Source organism: Mus pahari, unplaced genomic scaffold (assembly GCF_900095145.1).
Source record: "Mus pahari unplaced genomic scaffold, PAHARI_EIJ_v1.1 scaffold_9517_1, whole genome shotgun sequence".
NCBI lineage: Eukaryota > Metazoa > Chordata > Mammalia > Rodentia > Muridae > Mus > Mus pahari.
The window spans coordinates 3,185-22,404 of record NW_018393599.1 but is presented as its reverse complement, the minus strand read 5'-3'; the positions used below and the strand labels follow the sequence as shown (position 1 = coordinate 22,404).

The following is a 19,220-nucleotide window of genomic DNA, read 5'->3' as shown; positions in this document are numbered from 1 at the left end:
ATCTGGGTTTGGTGGCTGATGATGGGATGGATTCCCGGATGGGGTAGTCTCTGGATAGTCCATCCTTTCATCTTAGCTCTAAATTTTGTCTCTGTACCTGTATCCTTTCATGAGGATTTTGCTCCTTATTCTAAGCTTCGGAGATGCAGTAAGTACGATGCATTGCAAGCCCCTGCTCTTACTTACCAGGCCAGAGTTACCTGATATGGCTGATGAGAAAAAAAAAATCTTTTTTTCTTTTTTTTTTCTTTCATTTTTGGTTTTTCGAGACAGGGTTTCTCTGTGTAGCCCTGGCTGTCCTGGAACTCACTCTGTAGACCAGAACTCTGCCTGCCTCTGCCTCCCAAGTTCTAGGATTAAAGGCGTGCGCCACCACTGCCAGGCGAGAAATAAATCTTAACCAGATGAGTGGAAGCGTCTCAGGAAGAGTTTGGCTGAGAGAAATTTGAACACTCAGACTTTTTATACGTTTATCAGAAATAGTATATAATGTTGACTACTAGGTTAAGTACAATAGCAGTTGTCAGGACACAATGACATTTGCAGTTATACAGGATACATAAGATTAATGTCAAAGGACAAATGTATCCTGTCCAGTTTATATGCTTCATGGACTTCTAAGAAATACAGAGAAATACAAGGAGGCCTGAATTCTTCACTGTCTGAGTGAGGGCTTTAGTTTCTCAGGAACTGGAAGGTACAGTAACCCAGGAGTCCTGGACTCTGACATATAAACCTATGAAGGATGCCTCTCAAGGCAGGTAGACAGGGCAATTCCATGATGTGTGTGACAGAAGGGGAAAGGAACTGATGATTAATTTCTCTGAATCATGATTGGGAGATAGGTTCTATAAAGGGCAACAGAGGAAGAAATAGTGGTTATCCTGGTTTTGGCTAAGAATGGCAGTGAGTCTGTACAGGGTAGAAATGGTACAGGAAGAGTTGTTAGGAAATAGGAGGATCAGGTCTGAGAATATACTGAGATCTTCTTAATGTATCAGGGCTGGCCTAGGTAGTCTACCTGGATTCAAGCCAAATGTGTTGTCTATCCTGTTTTACACAATAGTTTTTATAATTATATATACTATATAATATAATAAGTATTAATTAAATTATACATGTAATTATTATATAGCTACAGACATTTGATAATGATAAGTAATTATGGATCATGGATTAATGACAATATATCTCTCCTATTCTCTTTGTGTATGTGGTTCTATATATGTTATGCCTAGTATGTTTCATATATGACTTTGAGAGTCTGTTTTGTATGTGTGAGTGTGTAGTAATGCCCCTGAGTAATGCAGAAGACAGAGGGTGCCCAGTGTCCTACCTGTTTTTTCATACTCTATCATATTCACTTGAGAAAGGACATATCACTGAACCTGAACTTTGCCACGTCTCTTAGGCTACATAAAGCCTAGATTATTGCTCCATCTTTCTTACCTCTCCCCCCAAGGACTTATGGTGAGGTCATTTCTAATCATGCTTCGTTTCTACACTTATGATGTAATTTTTTTCCCAGTTCTCATTCTCGCAGAGCAAGCACTCTTAATCAGTAGGGCATCTTGCCAGCCATAATTATAATTTCAAAACATCTTCTAATGAAATATTAAAGTCACAGCATAAATATAAAGAGTATAGGTAAAGTATATTTTATTTTGTAAAAAGAAACACATCTATAGGGTTGCAGACCCTAGAGCTCATGTCTCTACCTGCATATGTAGCAGAAGATGGCCTAGTCAGCCATCATTGGGAAGAGAGACCCCTTGGTCTTGCAAACTTTATATACCCCAGTACAGGGGAACACCAGGGCCAAGAAGTGGGAGTGGGTGGGTAGGGGAGCAGAGGGTAGGGAGGGTATAGGGGACTTTGGGGATAGCATTTGAAATGTAAATGAAGTAAATACCTAATAAAAATTGGAAAAAAAGAGAAACACACACACACACCACACACATACACAATCCTGCAATTGTGAGAATGACTTATTTGCAGTCTTTATTCTTCGTTATCAAAACATAAATTGAAATCTTATATCTGTTCCCAAAGGCTGATTATGAAAAGGAGGGAATCTCATTATTGCTTGTAAAGGGTTGAATGGAAATAGAATTCACTTCATGAAACCAAATCTTGTCTTTAATTCTTAGTTTTATTTTATGTGTATGTGGGCTTCTTTTTCTTGTGTCTCTGCACCAAATGAGTGCAGTGCCAACAGAGGTCAGATGAAGGTATAAGATACCACAGTAACACTTGAATTACTGCAGGTCCTGAGTCAACACCATATGGGGGTCGGAATGGAATATTGGTTGTCTAGGAGAGGAGGAAGTTAGCAACTTCTGAGTTACTTCCCCAGCCACAAGTCCCATCTTGGTAGGTCCTTTGAGGAAGAGGTCATTTAGAAGCCAGTGTACAACCTGTTTTTACCTTGCTCACCCCGGAACTTATGGTGTAGTCATTCAAAAGCATGCTTGGTTTCTAGAATTATAATGGAAGCTTGATCTCAGTCCTCGTTCTGGAGGAGAAATTGCTCTCAAACACTCAGCCATTTTACAAGTTCTAATTATTATATAAACACATCTTATAGAAATATTAAAGCCATAGCATAGACATAAAGAGCACAGAAAAATTACATTGTTTTGTAAAAGGAACACACACTGCACACACGGACACCTTGCAATTGTGCAAGAACTACTTACTGACAGTCTTTGTTCTGTATTATCAAAACAAATTGAAATCTTAGATCTGTTTGCAACAGCTAACTATAAGAAGGAAGGAATCTCATTATTCTTTGTAAAGGTTTGAAAGGAAACAGAACTCATTTAACGGAATCCAAAATTTTTTTTAATCCTTAATTTTCTTTCATGTGTATATGGGCTGCTTTTGCCTGAGTCTCTACATCAAGTGAATGCAGCACCAACAGAGTCCAGAAGAGGGTGGCAGATCCGAAGACACTTGGAGTCACAGGTAGTCCTGAGTCATCACCAGGGGGTGGGAATAGAATGTGGGTTCTCTAGAGGAGGAACTAGAGTTATTAAATGTGGAGCTATATCTCCATCTCCAAGTACAATCTTGGTAGGTCCTTTATGGAAGAGGTCATTCAGAGGCTCAGTGTACAACATGTGACCCTGCAACAGTATTGGTCTCTTAAGAACAAATGTAGACTAGGGGTTTCACATAGCTCCAATCCTGAACACTTCAACATAGAAATTCATCTTGTAAAGATTGCAATAAATAAAGTTAAATCTTGCTCAGTACTTGCAAAGCCATATAGATATGAGTGTGCTTTTTAGTGACCTCGTATCTACAAACAATCTGTTAGTCACTGGAAATATTTTGTGTGTGTGTGTGTGCGTGTGTGTGTGTGTGTGTGTGTGTGTGTATTTAAATCCAGTGTATATGTGTATATTTACATGCTCATGCTTATTAATTTGTGAGTGGGCACACCTATGCCATGGCACACATATGTCAGACCACCCCCTCCAGTGTGATGTTTTCCTTCCACATTCTGAGGCATGATATTTCTTGCTGAAAAACAGGCTGGTTGACATGAGAGCTTCAGATAATTGTCCTGGCTCTGTTTCACATCTCTTGGTTTTCTTATACTGCAGTACCAGATGCTACTGGATATGGCTTTCATTTAATAAAATTTATTTTTGATGATTTCTTCTCTTCCCTTTGGGTCCCCAGAGATGGAAGTAAATAGATCACAGGATCAAAGGCTTATGGTTAGATAGAAAAAGGGAAGCCAAGAATGCATATGAATGTGGATTGGGCAGTAATGACTAGAAATAGGAGCTGGCACAGCCAGCTATTGGATGGAACACAGGGTCCCCAATGGAGGAGCTAGAGAAAGTACCCAAGGACCTGAAGGGGGCTGCAACCCTGTAGGTGGAACAACAATATGAACTAGCCAGTACCCCCTGAGCTTGTGTCTCTAGCTGCATATGTAGCAGAAGATGGCCTAATCAGCCATCATTGGGAGAGAGGCCCCTTGGTCTTGCAAACTTTATATGACCCAGCACAAGGCAAGGCCTGGGCCAAGTAGTGGGAGTGGGTGGGTAGGGGAGCAGGGGCAGGGGGGGGGTATAGGGAACTTTCGGGATAGCATTTGAAATGTAAATAAAGAAAATAAAATTTAAAAAAAAAGAAAGAGGAGCTGGGAAATAGATTTTAAAAAACTGATCAATTAGTTTTTCTAAAGGAGAAATGTGGGTCAAGAAAAATAAGAAAGCTCTCCTCAAACCAGAGATTTAGTCATCTTCACCTATAGGTGTGTAGAAGGCAAGATAACAGAAGGAAATGATGACAGAATGCGGCACTGCTTGTATCCACTTACACATGGAGGGATAATAAAAATATCCAGCTTTCATAGTGCATTTTGTGTATGTTGTTACAATTGAGTATATGTATTTGAACATGAATACACAAAATCATTTCCAATGTAAAGCAATTTTTGTGTAGAAGTTGTTTGTAAAATATTAATTTATTTGTTTATATTTCTTTCAATTTTTATTAGATATTTACTTCATTTACATTTCAAATGCTATTCCCAAAGTCCCCTGTACCCTTCCCCCCGGATATGGCTTTCATATGAGTTCCTGGCATCCAAAATCAAAGAGCACGTCTTGCCTGACAAATGGTTAGTCCATGGAGCCAACCCTTCAGCCATAACATTCTTTGTATAACTTTTATGTTGCAGAAATGAATTTGTAAAATTTTTAGGTGTGCGTGTGTTGACTGTGTTAACTTTAGGTTTTTTTTTTTTCCCTTTCAATTATATCTTTCGCTGAAATGCTAATTCCAGGAGACTTATTAAATCTCTGGGAGAAAAAGAAAACTATCTTTTTATTGATACATAATTATTGAAAACCTAGCTTAGATGAAGGACCCAACCATCATTGCCTCCCTTACTGTGATGCACTGGAAAGGTCCATGTGTCAGTCTTCCCCAGTTCAGCTACTCCCTTTTCTTCTTCCTTCCAGCTTTAGTCAACTTCTGGTAACAAAAGAGACAACACTTTGTGAGGATGAACAATACAGTCAGCACACAGGCCAGCAGGAACCCAATCACATCCAGAGAGTGGTATTGGACCCAGCTGAGGTCATGGGCTGCCACACGAAGGTGCTTGGCTCCTTTGTGACGCATGACAAACTCAATCCAGAAGACTGCTCTGTCCAGGGGCTTCACTGGCTGATCATGGTGAATTCTTGATAACCGCATGGCATTCTCCTTATAGCTAAAGACATTAACATTAAAAAACCAATTAATTTCTTAGTGCCTACAGCCCATAGTTTCAGGGAAAGTATCATGAGAATCTATAAACTCAGTTGTAGAGCAGTAGGTGCAGTGTAGATTTGATTGGCATTTGCTTGAAAGTTTGCATGTAGGGTGGCTTTTTCTGGGCTTATTTTCCAAATGGGAAATGAGGAATAACTCTTTCCAGGATAGAAAATGTTTGTAAGGTATTTCAAGCACTGCAAGTGAGGTGGTTCAGTGTTATTTGAAGATGATTATGTTGATGCCCTTGAGAAGAAGAGGTGTTAAACTTCTTTGAAATATAAATAAACCATTATCAATGCTTAAAAAATGGTAACTGAAGAGAAATGGACTTTTTTTTTCTTCAAAAGATGGCATAAGCGTCAGATGCAGCTATTTGATAATTTGCCTAGAATTCTCAAAGGCCTGAATTCAGCACATAGTTCTTACAGAGACACAAGTACAGTAATGACAAGGGAGCAGAGGAATTGGAATTCATCATCTCCCTTTTTCTTTTCTGTTTTTTCAAATTATATCTGCTTGTGACTCTTCGTGAGGGTGGGATAGCATGTCCCATGTAGTATGTGTAGAGGTTAGAGAAAAATCTTTGAGCATCGGTTGTCTGATTTAAGAATGTAAACCCAGATTGATGTCAGGACGTCAGTATGATCCATGATCAAGGGTTGGTTTTATTATTTACATAAGCAAATACTTTAGTGAAATTTAATATGGCTACTACAAAAATAACATAGATTTACTGAACATATTGAAAACACAATTACCCTAGAGTGTTCCTTACAGTAAGAATCTATTTAAAGGAAGAGTAACAACATATGAAAAGATATCTTAGTGTCCATGGTTTATGAAGCGCTGGTCATGATATGTAGAAGAACTGACCCAGAACTGACTGATAGGTAGAGGAATTGCCCATTGGTGGATGACAGATGAGGGAAATGTAGTATGAAAACATCATTGAATATTTATTTATTCAACCATGATAAAGAATGAAATCCTTTCTTTACAACCTCAGGGATTTATACTACATCACATAAACTTTTCCTTAAAGGAAAGCACTGCATCTTCTCACCACTGTGTGGAAACTACCAAGTGATTTTATACAAGTCCTGGGCCAGACCACCAGTAACTGGTATCTGGGAAGAGAGTGATGGGGGCAGAGAGGTCAGCTAACCTATGCAACCTGCAACTGGACGGCAGGATAGTTCTGTATAGAAAGTGAGTGACTGAGTTTCAAGTTACATAGTTTATTGTCATTAGAGGACTCTTTTATCAGCATTGATAAAAATGACATTATAAACATTCAAAGAGCTAGAAATTGTAAGAATTCATATTTGACAATAATGTAACTTATCTATATGTGGATATATACAATTCTACTTTGGGCAATAAGTGAGGATTGTTTAAAGAAACAAGAGTTTTAAAAATTTTGGTCATTCAGCTGAAATATTTTATATATGTTTTTGTTTCATTATCCTGTTTCTTGATTTGAACCTATTTGTGGAAATTGTGTCCTTCCATTTAGCAAGAGAAGAAAACTCCCAGCATCAAATTATACTAAACTAACTTCTCCTTCATTAAGTCATGTATTTAGTTTGCAGTCTTAATTGACATTTTAAGCTCTTTCCAGAATGGTTCAATAAGTTTTACATTTAGTCTCACTGTTTTTTTTTTTTTTTCACCATCAGACTAAAGATTAGAGGAAAGGTATTATTATCTTTGAGAGAACCTCTCTTGATTACTAATAATTTCACAAAATCACTATACTCACGAAGGGTCATTTGTGACTGTCTTCAGTGCAGTATGCAAATCTGTACTGGACATTGTGAGAAAGTCCAGTCTAACAGCTGCTCCTTTGGTCTTCAAGCGAACAATGTTGTCAAATTGGTCTCCAAACAAAGGAATGCCAACAACAGGTATCCCGTGGTAGATCGCCTCATAGATGCCATTGCTGCCACCATGAGTTATGAAAGCTCTGGTTTTGGGATGACCTAGTAGGTGTGGGAACGAAGGGAAAGCATTAACTGTAGGTCTGAGAAATAAAACAAGAGGCAGAGGATAAAGGCCGGACTTGGTAAAATATTCTCTAGATAAAATTACTGTTTTTGTGAGAATTTAAGGCAAGTTCGGAGAGCTTCAAGTGAAGTCCACAAAGATAAGGGAGGAGAGTGAAAGTGGGATTTTTTTTTTCTTGCAATGGATAAAACCAGGCAGAGCTCCCCCAAGTGGAGAAAACCTGGGGTGCAAGCTCAGGCTGTGGTTCAGGAGACTATGCTAACCTAAATAAACAGTGAAGTCACTGCCCAGATGGCTTGGGTCAAGCAGTAGGGTTTGTGTGCTCATGGTAAAGGAATGAGAGTGAGCACATTTTGTCACATGAGGCAACATCTCTTTCTGTGTGCTTTTGGGGGAGCATAATAAATGAAGATTCAATTATGGAAAAAAATCCAATCTCCTTGGCATTTAAAATTACCCTACAGTAGGGAAAAGGGCAGATGTAAAGTTATAGAAATAGGAGGTAGAGTATACATGAAGAAGTGACTTTAATATACCTGAAAGATAATTCCAGAAAAAAAATCAAAATGGTTTCTCAACAACTTGAAAGTTAACAGAATAGTCATTCAACGCTTTATTGATTTTTGAGAAGACTATATTACATTTGTTATAAATGTATTGGTGCTGTCTTTTACCTTCCTGACAGGCCACTTCTCATGTTGCAGTTGTGACCTGATGCTTACCTAGAAGGTCATTCTGGGGGATCCATTTGTACAGACGAGTGTTGGAGCCCAAGGTTTCTGGCTTCTTGCCTTCAAATCTCCACAGAACCTGTTAAGGTGAAGCTAGCCTCTTATTCCTTTGGGCAAATGTCAAGTTACTCATTCAGAAGAGATCAAGACACAGTGGAGAGAAAAGCCTCTTGTGCAGGAGCCAGGCCTGAGGATGACTGATGGTAACCATGAGGAACTGTTCAGCAAGGATGCATATATGCTTCACACTTCTGCAGGACTTCACCCATTTTTGAAATTTACATATTTACTCTTTCCTATTTTGCCTCTTTAAAAAGACAATTTTAATGTAATAGATTCTGGTTATGGTTTGGCCTCTCCAAACCCCTTTCTCGACCTTGCCCCCCTCCTCTCCCCTCAAAATCCACATCCTTTCTCTCTCTGGTTTACTGAGAAAAATAAACCGGCATCTTCAATAATAATAATAATGATGATAATGATAATAATAATATAAAATAAAAGAATAACAAGCAAATTACCATAGTACAAATTCCATTTTATCATAAGGAATTACTTTTATTTACGTACAAGTTAGTGAGTTTTTGTGTGTGTGTTTGTGTGTGTGTGTGTAGGAAGAATGGGAAAGGCAGTTTCTCTGTGAGAGGAGGAGTTATGTATTGGCTCAAGCTGGGGAACCTTAAACAAAAAACTCAGGCGCCTCAGCTTATGGAAGGAGTCTGCTGCTTTGAACTGGAGGAAGGCAGAAAGAAAGGCTGCTGCTTCCAGTGGCAGATACAGGCTAGATACAATATAAAAATGATTTCGGGCGGGGGGGGGGGTTCAGAAGAAGTCCTGCAAGAGAACTCTGTTTCTTCAAGTGTGGGCTCCACAGAAATTCTGGGTTAAATTTCCTGATATGATAGATTAGGAACAAAAGCTAAGAATAAGATTATGTGATAAACATGGTAATGCTTTAGGGAGATTCATCTAAGTCTTACAAAATAACACAATTTCCTTGAAAGTAGGCTCCATGAGAATCCTGAGTTAAATTTCCTAAAATGAATAAACATAGGCTCACACAATATTTGTTTAGTTTACTTCGTTTGTTTTAAATTATTTTTTCATTTTATATTGGTTATTTTATTTACTCACATTTCAAATGATAGCCCCCTTCCAAGTTTCCCTTCCATGACCCCCCCCCTAAGCCCTAACTCCTCTCCCTGACTCTATGAGTGAACTCACCTACCTGCTCATCCACTCCTGCCTCAGCACCTTAGCATTTTGCTAGCCTTTGTCATGGAGCTCCCACAGGACCAAGCAGCTACCATCGCAGTGAAGCCCGATAAAGCCATCCACTGCTACATATTCACGAGGAACCATGGGTCTTCCCATGTGTACTCTTTGGTTGGTGGTTTATTCTGTGGGAGCTTTGTGGGGGGGGGGTCTAGATGTTTGATATTTGTGTTCTTCCTATGGGGATGCAAACCCCTTCCACTCCTTCAGTCTTTGCCCTAACTTCTCCAATGGGGTCCCTGTGCTCAGTCTGATGGTTGGCTGCAAGCATCTGCATCTGTATGTGTCAGATTCTGGCAGAGCCTCTCAGGGGACAACTATACCAGGCTCCTGTCAACAAGCACTTCTTGTATCAGCAATATGTCTGGGTTTGGTGTCTGCAGATGGGATGGATCGATCCCTAGGTGGGGCAGTCACTGGATGGCCTTTCCTTCAGTCTCTGCTCCACTCTTTGCCCCTGCATTTCCTTTTGACAGAAGAAATTCTGCGTTAATATTTTCGAGGTAGGTGATTGGACCCATCCCTCAAGCTGTGTCTGTAGTGGTGGGGGCATGCCTAACCTCTGGATATGGTCTCTACAGGTTCTATCTCCCCTTTGTTGTACAAAAGTTTAATGTGCTAGGAATTTGAATGTTATATAGCACTGGGGGAAGGCAAAATGAGGATAGCCACCATAAAGTCCCAGATGTCAAAGACCAAAGAAAGAGGTTCCCAGGACCCAACAGGGAGGACCGTCATTTTAAATTATTTTAATTATCAAAATGGGTGTGATCATGAGTTTTGTGGTTTTATTACTATTCCTCTGGGAGAGAGGCCAAGCTAAAAGGTTTTCTGGTTATTGGCTCAACAACATGCTATTTTGGGAGATTGGCTCTACATTTGAGTTCATAGAAAAGGAGAAGAGGCCCTGGACCCCTTCCAGAGTTAGATGGATCAGACATGACAGAGGGAGACTTCCTAAGGAACTAGAAGAATTCAAGAAATTCAAGCAAGACAAATAAAGATTCTTTGTGCCATCCTTCACAGGACATAAATAAAGACTTATATGTGGTTATTATGAAAATTGTTTCCTAGAAGACAGCTGTCTTTCACATGCTCAAAAAAGGTACAAAATTTCATCCTCAACTAGTCTGTGCTCTCTACGTAATCCATCCAGATATTTTGTTGGTACTTAAAATCGTTTTGAGATTTGTATATTACAGAATGTACACCTTTGATGAGATTTACCCTCTAAGATGATAAACTGACCTGTATGGACTCCCTGGGTCAAGGATTCCAGGTTGTCTTGCCTAATTCAACCTTTCAGACAGATCCATTCAAAAGTTCAGTCAATTCCTGAGCCTTGGAGGCATCAATGATGGGAAAACAGTTGTTGACTTGGCTTTCTCAAGGCCTAACTCAATCCCTGAATTTCCCTACCCTTCATGACCCCTTTGAAAATCTTTTATCTTTCCTGTTCAGCCAGAGAAGTTATGGAGAGTGGTCCAGCATCTGAAAATGATTATTCTGAAGTTTGTGATTCTAGAGAATTTGGGAATGGTCATAATTTTGAACAGGGAAGAAATATGCATTGATTTTGTACCCATTATCTTAATTGGTAGAAATATATATAATGGACACAAAGTTGAAGAAATTGTTTAATATTGTTACTCTTATAAGGCAGTGTGCCTATACAACTCTTTCAAGAATAAAAAGTTTAGACCCAGTCCTTTATGACTACTACTATAGACTGTTTTCAGATGGTTCAACAATATTTATTAAGGACAAGATAGCTAATTCATGGTAATGTTAGATTTCTGATTATTTGCAAAAAGGTATTTTCAATACTTTTCAACTAGAAATAGCTGAAAATAGTCAAGGTTTAGCAGTTCAGATTAGCGTATATATGTAAGTAGTCTTCCAAAACATCAGAAATCGATAAAATATGACATTTCATGTTATTTAGTGATTTGACAATTAAACATGCCTGCTCTAGACAGCACCCCCTTCTTGTTTTAAAGGAGATTTGAGCATCTTCATCTTCAGGCAAGTTGCTTTTGTGGCAAAGAAGGTACTGGACACAAATTGCCCATTTCCTCTACAGACAATACTGCCCAGAGAAGGACACATTTTATAAAATAGTTGACTACTGGCTTTGTCGAGATAGTGTCAGTGGCCCTTAAAGTAATTTTACATTATAAGTCTGACAGATAGATGATCTTTGGCCAGAAGGCCGAAGTCGGATTCTCTTAGTTTCTGAAAAATGGGGGACCATCTGTGTTGGAAGATATATTGTGCTTTCTATCATTTCAGGTAATATTTAGTCATTTTCAGATTTCTGATGGGGATGAAGAGTAGTTTTAGTCTCACAATGAAACTCAAGTTGCTTAACATAGAGGGAAGTTTATAAAGTAGGTGACATGGTTTTCAAGTGATGTTACAGCTAAAATTCTAAACCTAATCCAGGGATAGAATCATAATTCTTTCAGTTAGGAAATATGGTAGAGTACTTTGTCCAATAATTTTGATGGACCTGATGTTATTTGTACCTCATACTGTATATGTGAGGTGTAGGGGGAAGAGCTGATACTAAAATATGGTTCTGTACTTGGTTCTTGAGTTGGTCAACAATGAAGGTGGTAGTCAATTGCTGGGTGAAGGGAAAGGTGGGACATCTGGGTCCCAGGAGGAAGAGAGGGGAATCAGGGTAGGAGGATGTGCTTTCAGCCAGGCTTTGGAAAGGGAGGCACGCAACAGCCATGTAAGATCTTGGGTGTGGCTGGAACTTCCTAGGGCTGGAGATTCTTTGCCCAACATTTGTGTTATCTGGCAAGTTTTAAATTAGTAAATCTGTCTAATGCTTTTCTTCTGTGGAGTTAAGGAGGGTAGGAGAAGGGGAGCAGTTGGGGCCATAGCTGGTAGCTTGGCGAAACTATCCAGGAGGAACAGACTTTCCTGGGAGTGGAGCTGGCAACAGCTGTTCTGAGCTAAGGGTAAACATTAGATCACAGCTCCTGGGAAAGGAGCTAGCTAGTCTTTGGTAGTGCTAATCCTAGAGCACTGGCTGTGGTCCCCCAGGAAAGGAGCCAGTGTGTTTTTAACATTGCATGCAACCTGTGTGTGTGTATTTCTGTGTGTACATATGTATTGGAAATGTGTCTTGGTATCATCAGGACAACTTCAGTTTCCCACAGGAGGCATCTGCAATCAGAATGAGAAGAGCATATGACCCTCTTAGTGAGCATGTATCACTAATACACTGTAACTCACCTTCTGTGGAATCTGGGCAAGGCCTGCTGCAATCACATTGGCCCTTTCTTCAGTTAGGCTACTGACCATGGACCCCAGGGAAAACACCACAACACCATGTTCTCCAGATGACTGGACGAAGTCTTCTATGTCCTGTTAATGAAATATCACACCATTACAAAGAGCAGCAGCACCAAACATCCTGCATAGAAACAGACCCCTACATCAAAAGAAACATACCACGGACTTTCCGAAATGATCAGGAGAGTGTCACATCCATGTACAAGATGCACACTTGTAACCAATTGTACACAGGTCACAGTTCTCAAAGTCATACAAATTGCCTTGGGTTATTTTCATCTTGAAAGATAAGAGTTTTAGAAACTAAATCCAAAGTTGTTTTCTCCCTCCTTGTTACTTTGGCTACCAAACATCTGGTTTTTCTCTTCCTTCCTTCCTTTCTTTCTTTCTGTCTGTCTGTCTGTCCTTCTTTTACTTTCTTTCTTTTACTTTCTTTCTTCCTTTCTTCTTTCTTTCCTTCCTTCCCTCCTTCCTTCCTCTTTTCCTTTCTTTTCTTTTCTTTTCTTTTCTTTTCTTTTCTTTTCTTTTCTTTTCTTTTCTTTCTTTTCTTTTCTTTCCTTTGAGACAGGTTTTCTCTATGTAGCCCTGTCTGTCCTTGAACTCACTCTGCAGACCAGCCTGTCCTTAAACTCAGAAATCTGCCTGCCTCTACTCGCAAGTCCCGGAATAAAGGCATGTGCCACCAGTGCCCAGCTCTGCTTTTTATTTCTATAATTTCACCTAGTATACATTGTTTACATAAGATATTCTTATTTTCTTTCTTTTTTTGTTTGCTAGCTCAGTTTATTTAGTGTACTCTTATTAAGGTCATGCCATGTGTCTATAGACCCTAGGTTTTAAAGGTTTGGATATTTCTTTGTACTGTACACACACATATACATACATAAACTACATGTGTGTGTGTATATATATATATATATATATGTATCTATATATATGTATCTATATATATACACACATACATATGTATATTTGCACTTATTTAAAGGGCTATATGTAAATATATGTATATGTACATAGAGGAATATGTAAATATTTAAATATATACATATACACGCATATACAGTTATATATTTATTTATTAACATTTCTAGTGATAGTTATTTTGCTTCCCTCTCTCTTATTTACTCATTTAGCACCGGGTCAGAGAAGAGCATAACTGACATAACCTATAAATGAAGTATTTAATTGGAGCAAGCGCTCACAATTTTAGAGGTTTAATCTACTAATGTATTGTTGCTTAGTACCATGGCACACAGGCAGGAAGGCAGGCATGTCACTGGAACAAAAGCCCAGATCTCAACCTAATTCATATGTTGCAGATAGAGAGAAAGAGACCAGGCATGGCTTAGGCTTTTGAAACCTCAAAGTCCATCTCTTGTGACACATTATCTCCAACAAAGCCATATCTCCTAATCCTTCTTAAGTAGTTCACCAGCTGGGAACCAAGCATTCAAATCTGGGCCTATTGGGACCATTCTCATGCAATCCACCCCTCTCCCTTGAGGAAGAATGATGCTCTGATCATCCTTAAATTACTGTGCCATTAAGCACCTTCATTCAGTTCCTCTACATGCATAATCAGGAATGGAATTCATGGACCTTGAAATTAATTCTAATTTTTAAAAGGATTTCATTCTCGGGGCTGGAGAGATGGCTCAGTGGTTGAAGAGCACTGACTGCTCTTCCAGAGGTGCTGAGTTCAATTCCCAGCAACCACATGGTGGCTCACAACCATCTGCAATGGGGTCTGATACCCTCTTTTGGTGTGTCTGAAGAGTGTATTGGTGTACTCATATACAGAAAATAAATAAATCATTAAAAAAAAGAATTTCATTCTCTCAGACACCTAATAAATTCATGAAATTTGTTATTATTGTCATGAAGGATGATCAAATCAAGGTAAACAATACATTCCACCCATTGAAGAAATACCAGTTCTTTAGTTTGAGAACACTCCATATTTCTCTTTAAGCTATTGTTAAATTCACAGTCAATTTAAAAATGGGCATCTTTTTGTGCATGGTTGATATACTTCATCAAATATGTATTGTTTGAACTGCACAGAAGTATTTGAATATCTAATAATACGAAGCATTTGGTTCTGAGTAACAACAATTCCCACCAAAAGAACAAAAAGAATCAACAGTTATTGACTAGGGCTTAAAACTCGTTTCTGTAACCTCAATCCACTCTTCATTAATCCTAAATACCCTCTGGCTTCCCTCCCACACCCTTCTTTCTGTTTCTTTTCAGCAGCACTGGGCATGTTGGGCCACCTCTCCCCTACTGACGTCAGCTTCTGCACACCCTTCATGTCCTCACTTTGTACCTCCCTCCTCCATCTGCTGTTGGCATTGCCATCCCATTACAGTAAAGATGGAGTCTCCTGTAAACACTGCTGGCCTGCAAAGAACTTAGGAGTCATCCTTTTGATTTTCAAGTTCTCTGTAACTATACTCATGCCAACTGGATTAGAAAAAACCATGTCATCTTTTGTGTAACATAATATGATATTGCTGTCAATGTAGAAGTAAAGGAGGGCTTTCCAGAGACCTCTCTTACTAGAGTAGAAAAATGTTTCACTTCCCTTGCATCATGAAGTGTTATGTTAGTTAAAAATCATACCACATGCCCCTGTTCCTGCATGGAAATGCCATCTTGTGTGCTTACAGAACTCATTTGCAGACATTAATTACACGCAGGTTTTAGAGACCAGAGAGATAAAGAGCTTTCTAAAATGAGCGGAGCTATGCATCTTATCTTGCTCCATATTATGACTCCTCTTTTACTGCAACTCAAAGTGTTCTTCCCTCACTGTAACATTTAAACAGTCCTGTTATTTGCTCATAGCTACTCTTGAAGGTAGAGCAGTTGGTGCTCCTGGATGAGCCTGTGCACACTGTGTTTCCCTGTATACCCTCTGTATGCTTACCCATGGAGTGGACCTGTCACTTCCTGTATGAGCTGCTGGAATCACTGATAGTTTCTCTGTTCTCATAGTAGTCTTACCTGTCCCTGTCCTTAGAAGTCCACAGGGTCCTTAAAGGACATGCAGACTCTTGCGATGGAACAGATTCAGGCCATTCTGCTGGCTGTTGTCTTTACCTAATGTGACATTCTGAGTGTGACACAAGGACTATGAAGAAATAAAATATAATCACTCGTGTTGCAAACGCAAGGCACCAGAAGCAAGAAAATGAGAATATATTTACCTTAGGCAGGGGCTTGGCAAGTCTGCAGTGGAGGCCGCCAACAAAATCAAGATTTGGTAAGACAGGATGAGGAAATTCCAAATCCCAGTAGGTCCTAATGAGCCATATGTCTGCCTTTGCCATTGTCTCTAAGAGTGTCGTGGGTCTTCCTGAAGAGAAATAAACAGTTGTGACAACTGTCAGGTGAAGGAGTCACTGTGAGAAGACACCACCTTTGTCTAAATATCGAGATATGCCATGGAAATATAATCCAATGTCATTATCTAGGAGTACTAACTCAGGGAAACACCTTTCCCTTTACCTCTAGATGTAATTTGTCCTCTGTAGCCTCTGGAACCCTGATGTGTGCTCCTATTAATGAACTGAGACTGTGGCACTGTCTGGTTTTGAGACAGTTGGACACAGCCTAGAGTGGTTCCTCAGTCCCTAATGTAGCCACAGTGGACTCTGAATGCTAGATCTTCTTCCTCCTCACCTCAACTGCAGAGACGGAAGTTGTGTGCACCCCAGCCCAGTGCAAACATTTAAGGGCTTTCCGTTTCAGGATTTCAGTGAGACAGGGTCTTACATTGTAACCTTGGTTGACCACAAAGAGAAGTTTGATTATGCCTGAGTTCTTTGATATTGCTCTTGATTCATGACTGAATGTGCAATATTTGGTATATATAAATTTGTTTATTGATAATAAGGACACATGCCTTAAAATGTGGTTAGAGACATGTGTGCTCATTATGAAAACACTGCAGGTAGTCTCCACCGTGTCTATATTTCAAAGGTATCCATCCAAAACACAATTTCAACCCACTTCAATAAATAAATTAGATTCTCCCACTGTTTGAATTCACATATTTTCTGTGTATGGAGAAGAGATAGAATATGCACAGCTGTGCAGAAATTTAGTAGGTTAAAGGGGAAGATCTTTTAAACCATAAATGAGAAAATTTATTTATACCAAAAGTCCTTAATGTGTTTATACATATGCTAGAAATATGTATAGTCCTCAGTGTAGTATGAAAGTCATGAAGACTGTGAGGTTGTTTAAAGCTACTGTTTTAGGGGCTTGTACAATGGATAAGAAGGTAAAGGTGTTTACCGTGTGACCTTAAGTAATCGAGTTCAGTCCCCATTCAAAGCTTAACATGGGAATTTTCCTGAGAATCCACACAGAACTGGAAATAAAACTCTTCAAAGTTCAATCTTACTCCGCATATGCAACACAGAGCACCAGCCTCCCACGCATGACTCTAGTGTTCATGTGCATACTTGTGACAATAATAGCAATGGCAATAAAAATAATGATGGTGGTGATGGTGATGGTGATGATGATGACACCTGCCAGGTAAGACTGCTGTTGGAAAACATGAGGGAAAATGTCTTGTGTATAATAATTTCTTAGAGAAGTTCTCGAAGCTTTGTTTTGTGGGCATGTGCCTCTTTCAGATGTGTCTTATACAAGTCATAGATAAAGCTTTGCAACTGACATTGCGACATAAGCTTTGCTCCAATGCTTTGAATTTGGCAGGTAATTTCACAGGGTTACCACCATTTTATTTAGGAGAGACAAATCCTCTGCTGTCAATCCTGCTCTGTCAAGGTCAGCTTCAATGACAGTAAATTGAGAATGCAACCATCACACCTGAACAGGACACTTACCTATTACTTCGCTGTAAAGCTGATTCCAGTTCTTCTCATAAAATATTTGGAACCAAAAGTCAAAACACAGCACATAGATGACATTTCTCAGCCTCTCCATGAAAGTCATCCTGTCGCTCAGTTGTGACATGGCAGCAGGCACATAGGAAGGAGGCAGTGGGAGGCTCCCACTGTACTTCTCATAAATGGAGCCAGGAAAGTAGCGAAGACTGTACACAAGGGGGATCTTGAGGATCTCGGCCAGCAGGTCACCACAGGGCATGAAGGGATCTGCTAGGATGACATCAAAACTAGACTTTTGTAGCTTTGTCATGAGTTCTTCATTAAAAACTACATCTTTGCAGAGACTCTCGGAATATTTTGAATTTGTTACAATAATGTTTCGCAACATTAAAAAGTATCCCCAAAGTGACTGCTTTGGCAGCTCATAAATGGTCTTAGTGATGGAGTCCAAGAAAAGATCCTCTATATCAGCCCTGGAATATGATGCAGGATATGTCTCAAACTCAATAGCAGATGCATTGTCAATCTCATAAGAAAAGAAAACTGAAGGTCTCAGTACAACCACTTCATGTCCCTTCTTCACAAGCTCATTTAGGATTATCTTTAAGTTGAGCCAATGGCTGAACTCCACTGGCCACACCAGCACCTTCCCACCAGCCCCAGATCTAATGAAGATGCTCAGCTGCATCAGGAGCAGGGCTACTGTCATTTTCACAGGCATCTTGGTTAACTTCATTGCTTCCTCTCAAAGGGTGATCTCTCAGGTCTTGATGAAATAGAAAGAGTAATTAATATTCAGTTAATTAAAGTATTACTTGTACCTTTCAACAAATGGGCATGGAATAGTCACAGCCTCTGGGTGGCAAGTACCAAAACCAGATGTGAATATGGACAATAACCCATTATTCTTGGTGACCTTGGATGTGTCCTGTACTTAACAATACTGGAAATTAAGATCTCTCTTCTTCCCTTTCTGTCTGCCTCCCTCCCTCTTCCCCTGTCTGTCTTCTTCCCTCCCTGTCTCCCTCTCTGTCTCTCTGCCTCTGTGTCTTTCTCTGTTTCTGTTTCTGTCTCTGTTTCTCTCTAGCTGGCTATAGCTTCTGATTCTGGCTGATTCCTGCTCTTGCTCTAGCTCACTGTTTCCTTCTAATGTAAGCTCCTTGATAAAGAACGTGAATTTAAGCCATAACTCTAGAGTCACATTTTTCAAGCATTATAGTTCATTGTTCTGTAATATGAACATTAACACCATCAGTCATTTACCATACCATTTAATGATTTTAATATATAGCTAAGAGGTCTATAGTATAATCTCAGAATTATACACACTGCAATTATTTTTGGAGCAGATTGTATCCTAGATAGAAGGCCTGTTTTTTTAACCTTTCCATTGGATCCAGTTGTACCCTACTGTTAATTTGCCTCCTTGTAACCAGTCAGCCTGGCAGGAGTGAAGAGATAAGCAGACAAGTCTGTTTCCCTCCTTGGCTGTTGGGCCATTGACAGCATTTTTCTATTGATGGTCTGCCCGGAGAAGAACTACTGTTTGATCTCTGGGGACACCCAGGAGGCCCATTTACAAGCTAGGGGTGGTTGACATTTCTGGAGACTGGAAGCTAAGTTAATGGTGGACAAGGTCCCATGCCATTCCTGGAAAGCTTAGTTATGCATATGGCTTGTCAGAATCCCAAAGATGGAGTTGGGAAGGGGTGAATTTTTTTTTTTTTTTTTTTTTTTTTGGTCTCTC

General features: G+C 39.5%; 1 protein-coding gene across 2 annotated transcripts; it reads right to left on the bottom strand.

The window, feature by feature from the left end:
* Positions 1-4,959: 4,959 nt before the first annotated feature.
* LOC110315628 (UDP-glucuronosyltransferase 2B4-like) lies at positions 4,960-18,194 on the bottom strand. Of its 2 annotated transcripts, none has more exons than XM_021189636.1 (6): positions 17,471-18,194; positions 15,818-15,966; positions 12,543-12,674; positions 8,013-8,100; positions 7,046-7,265; positions 4,960-5,239 (listed from the first exon to the last, which is right to left on the bottom strand). In XM_021189636.1, the coding sequence occupies exons 1-6, from the start codon at positions 18,192-18,194 to the stop codon at positions 4,960-4,962; spliced, it is 1,593 nt and encodes a 530-aa protein (XP_021045295.1). The 2 variants fall into 2 exon arrangements, with proteins under 2 accessions (XP_021045295.1, XP_021045296.1); XM_021189637.1 differs by having other exon boundaries at positions 17,723-18,194.
* Positions 18,195-19,220: the final 1,026 nt, after the last annotated feature.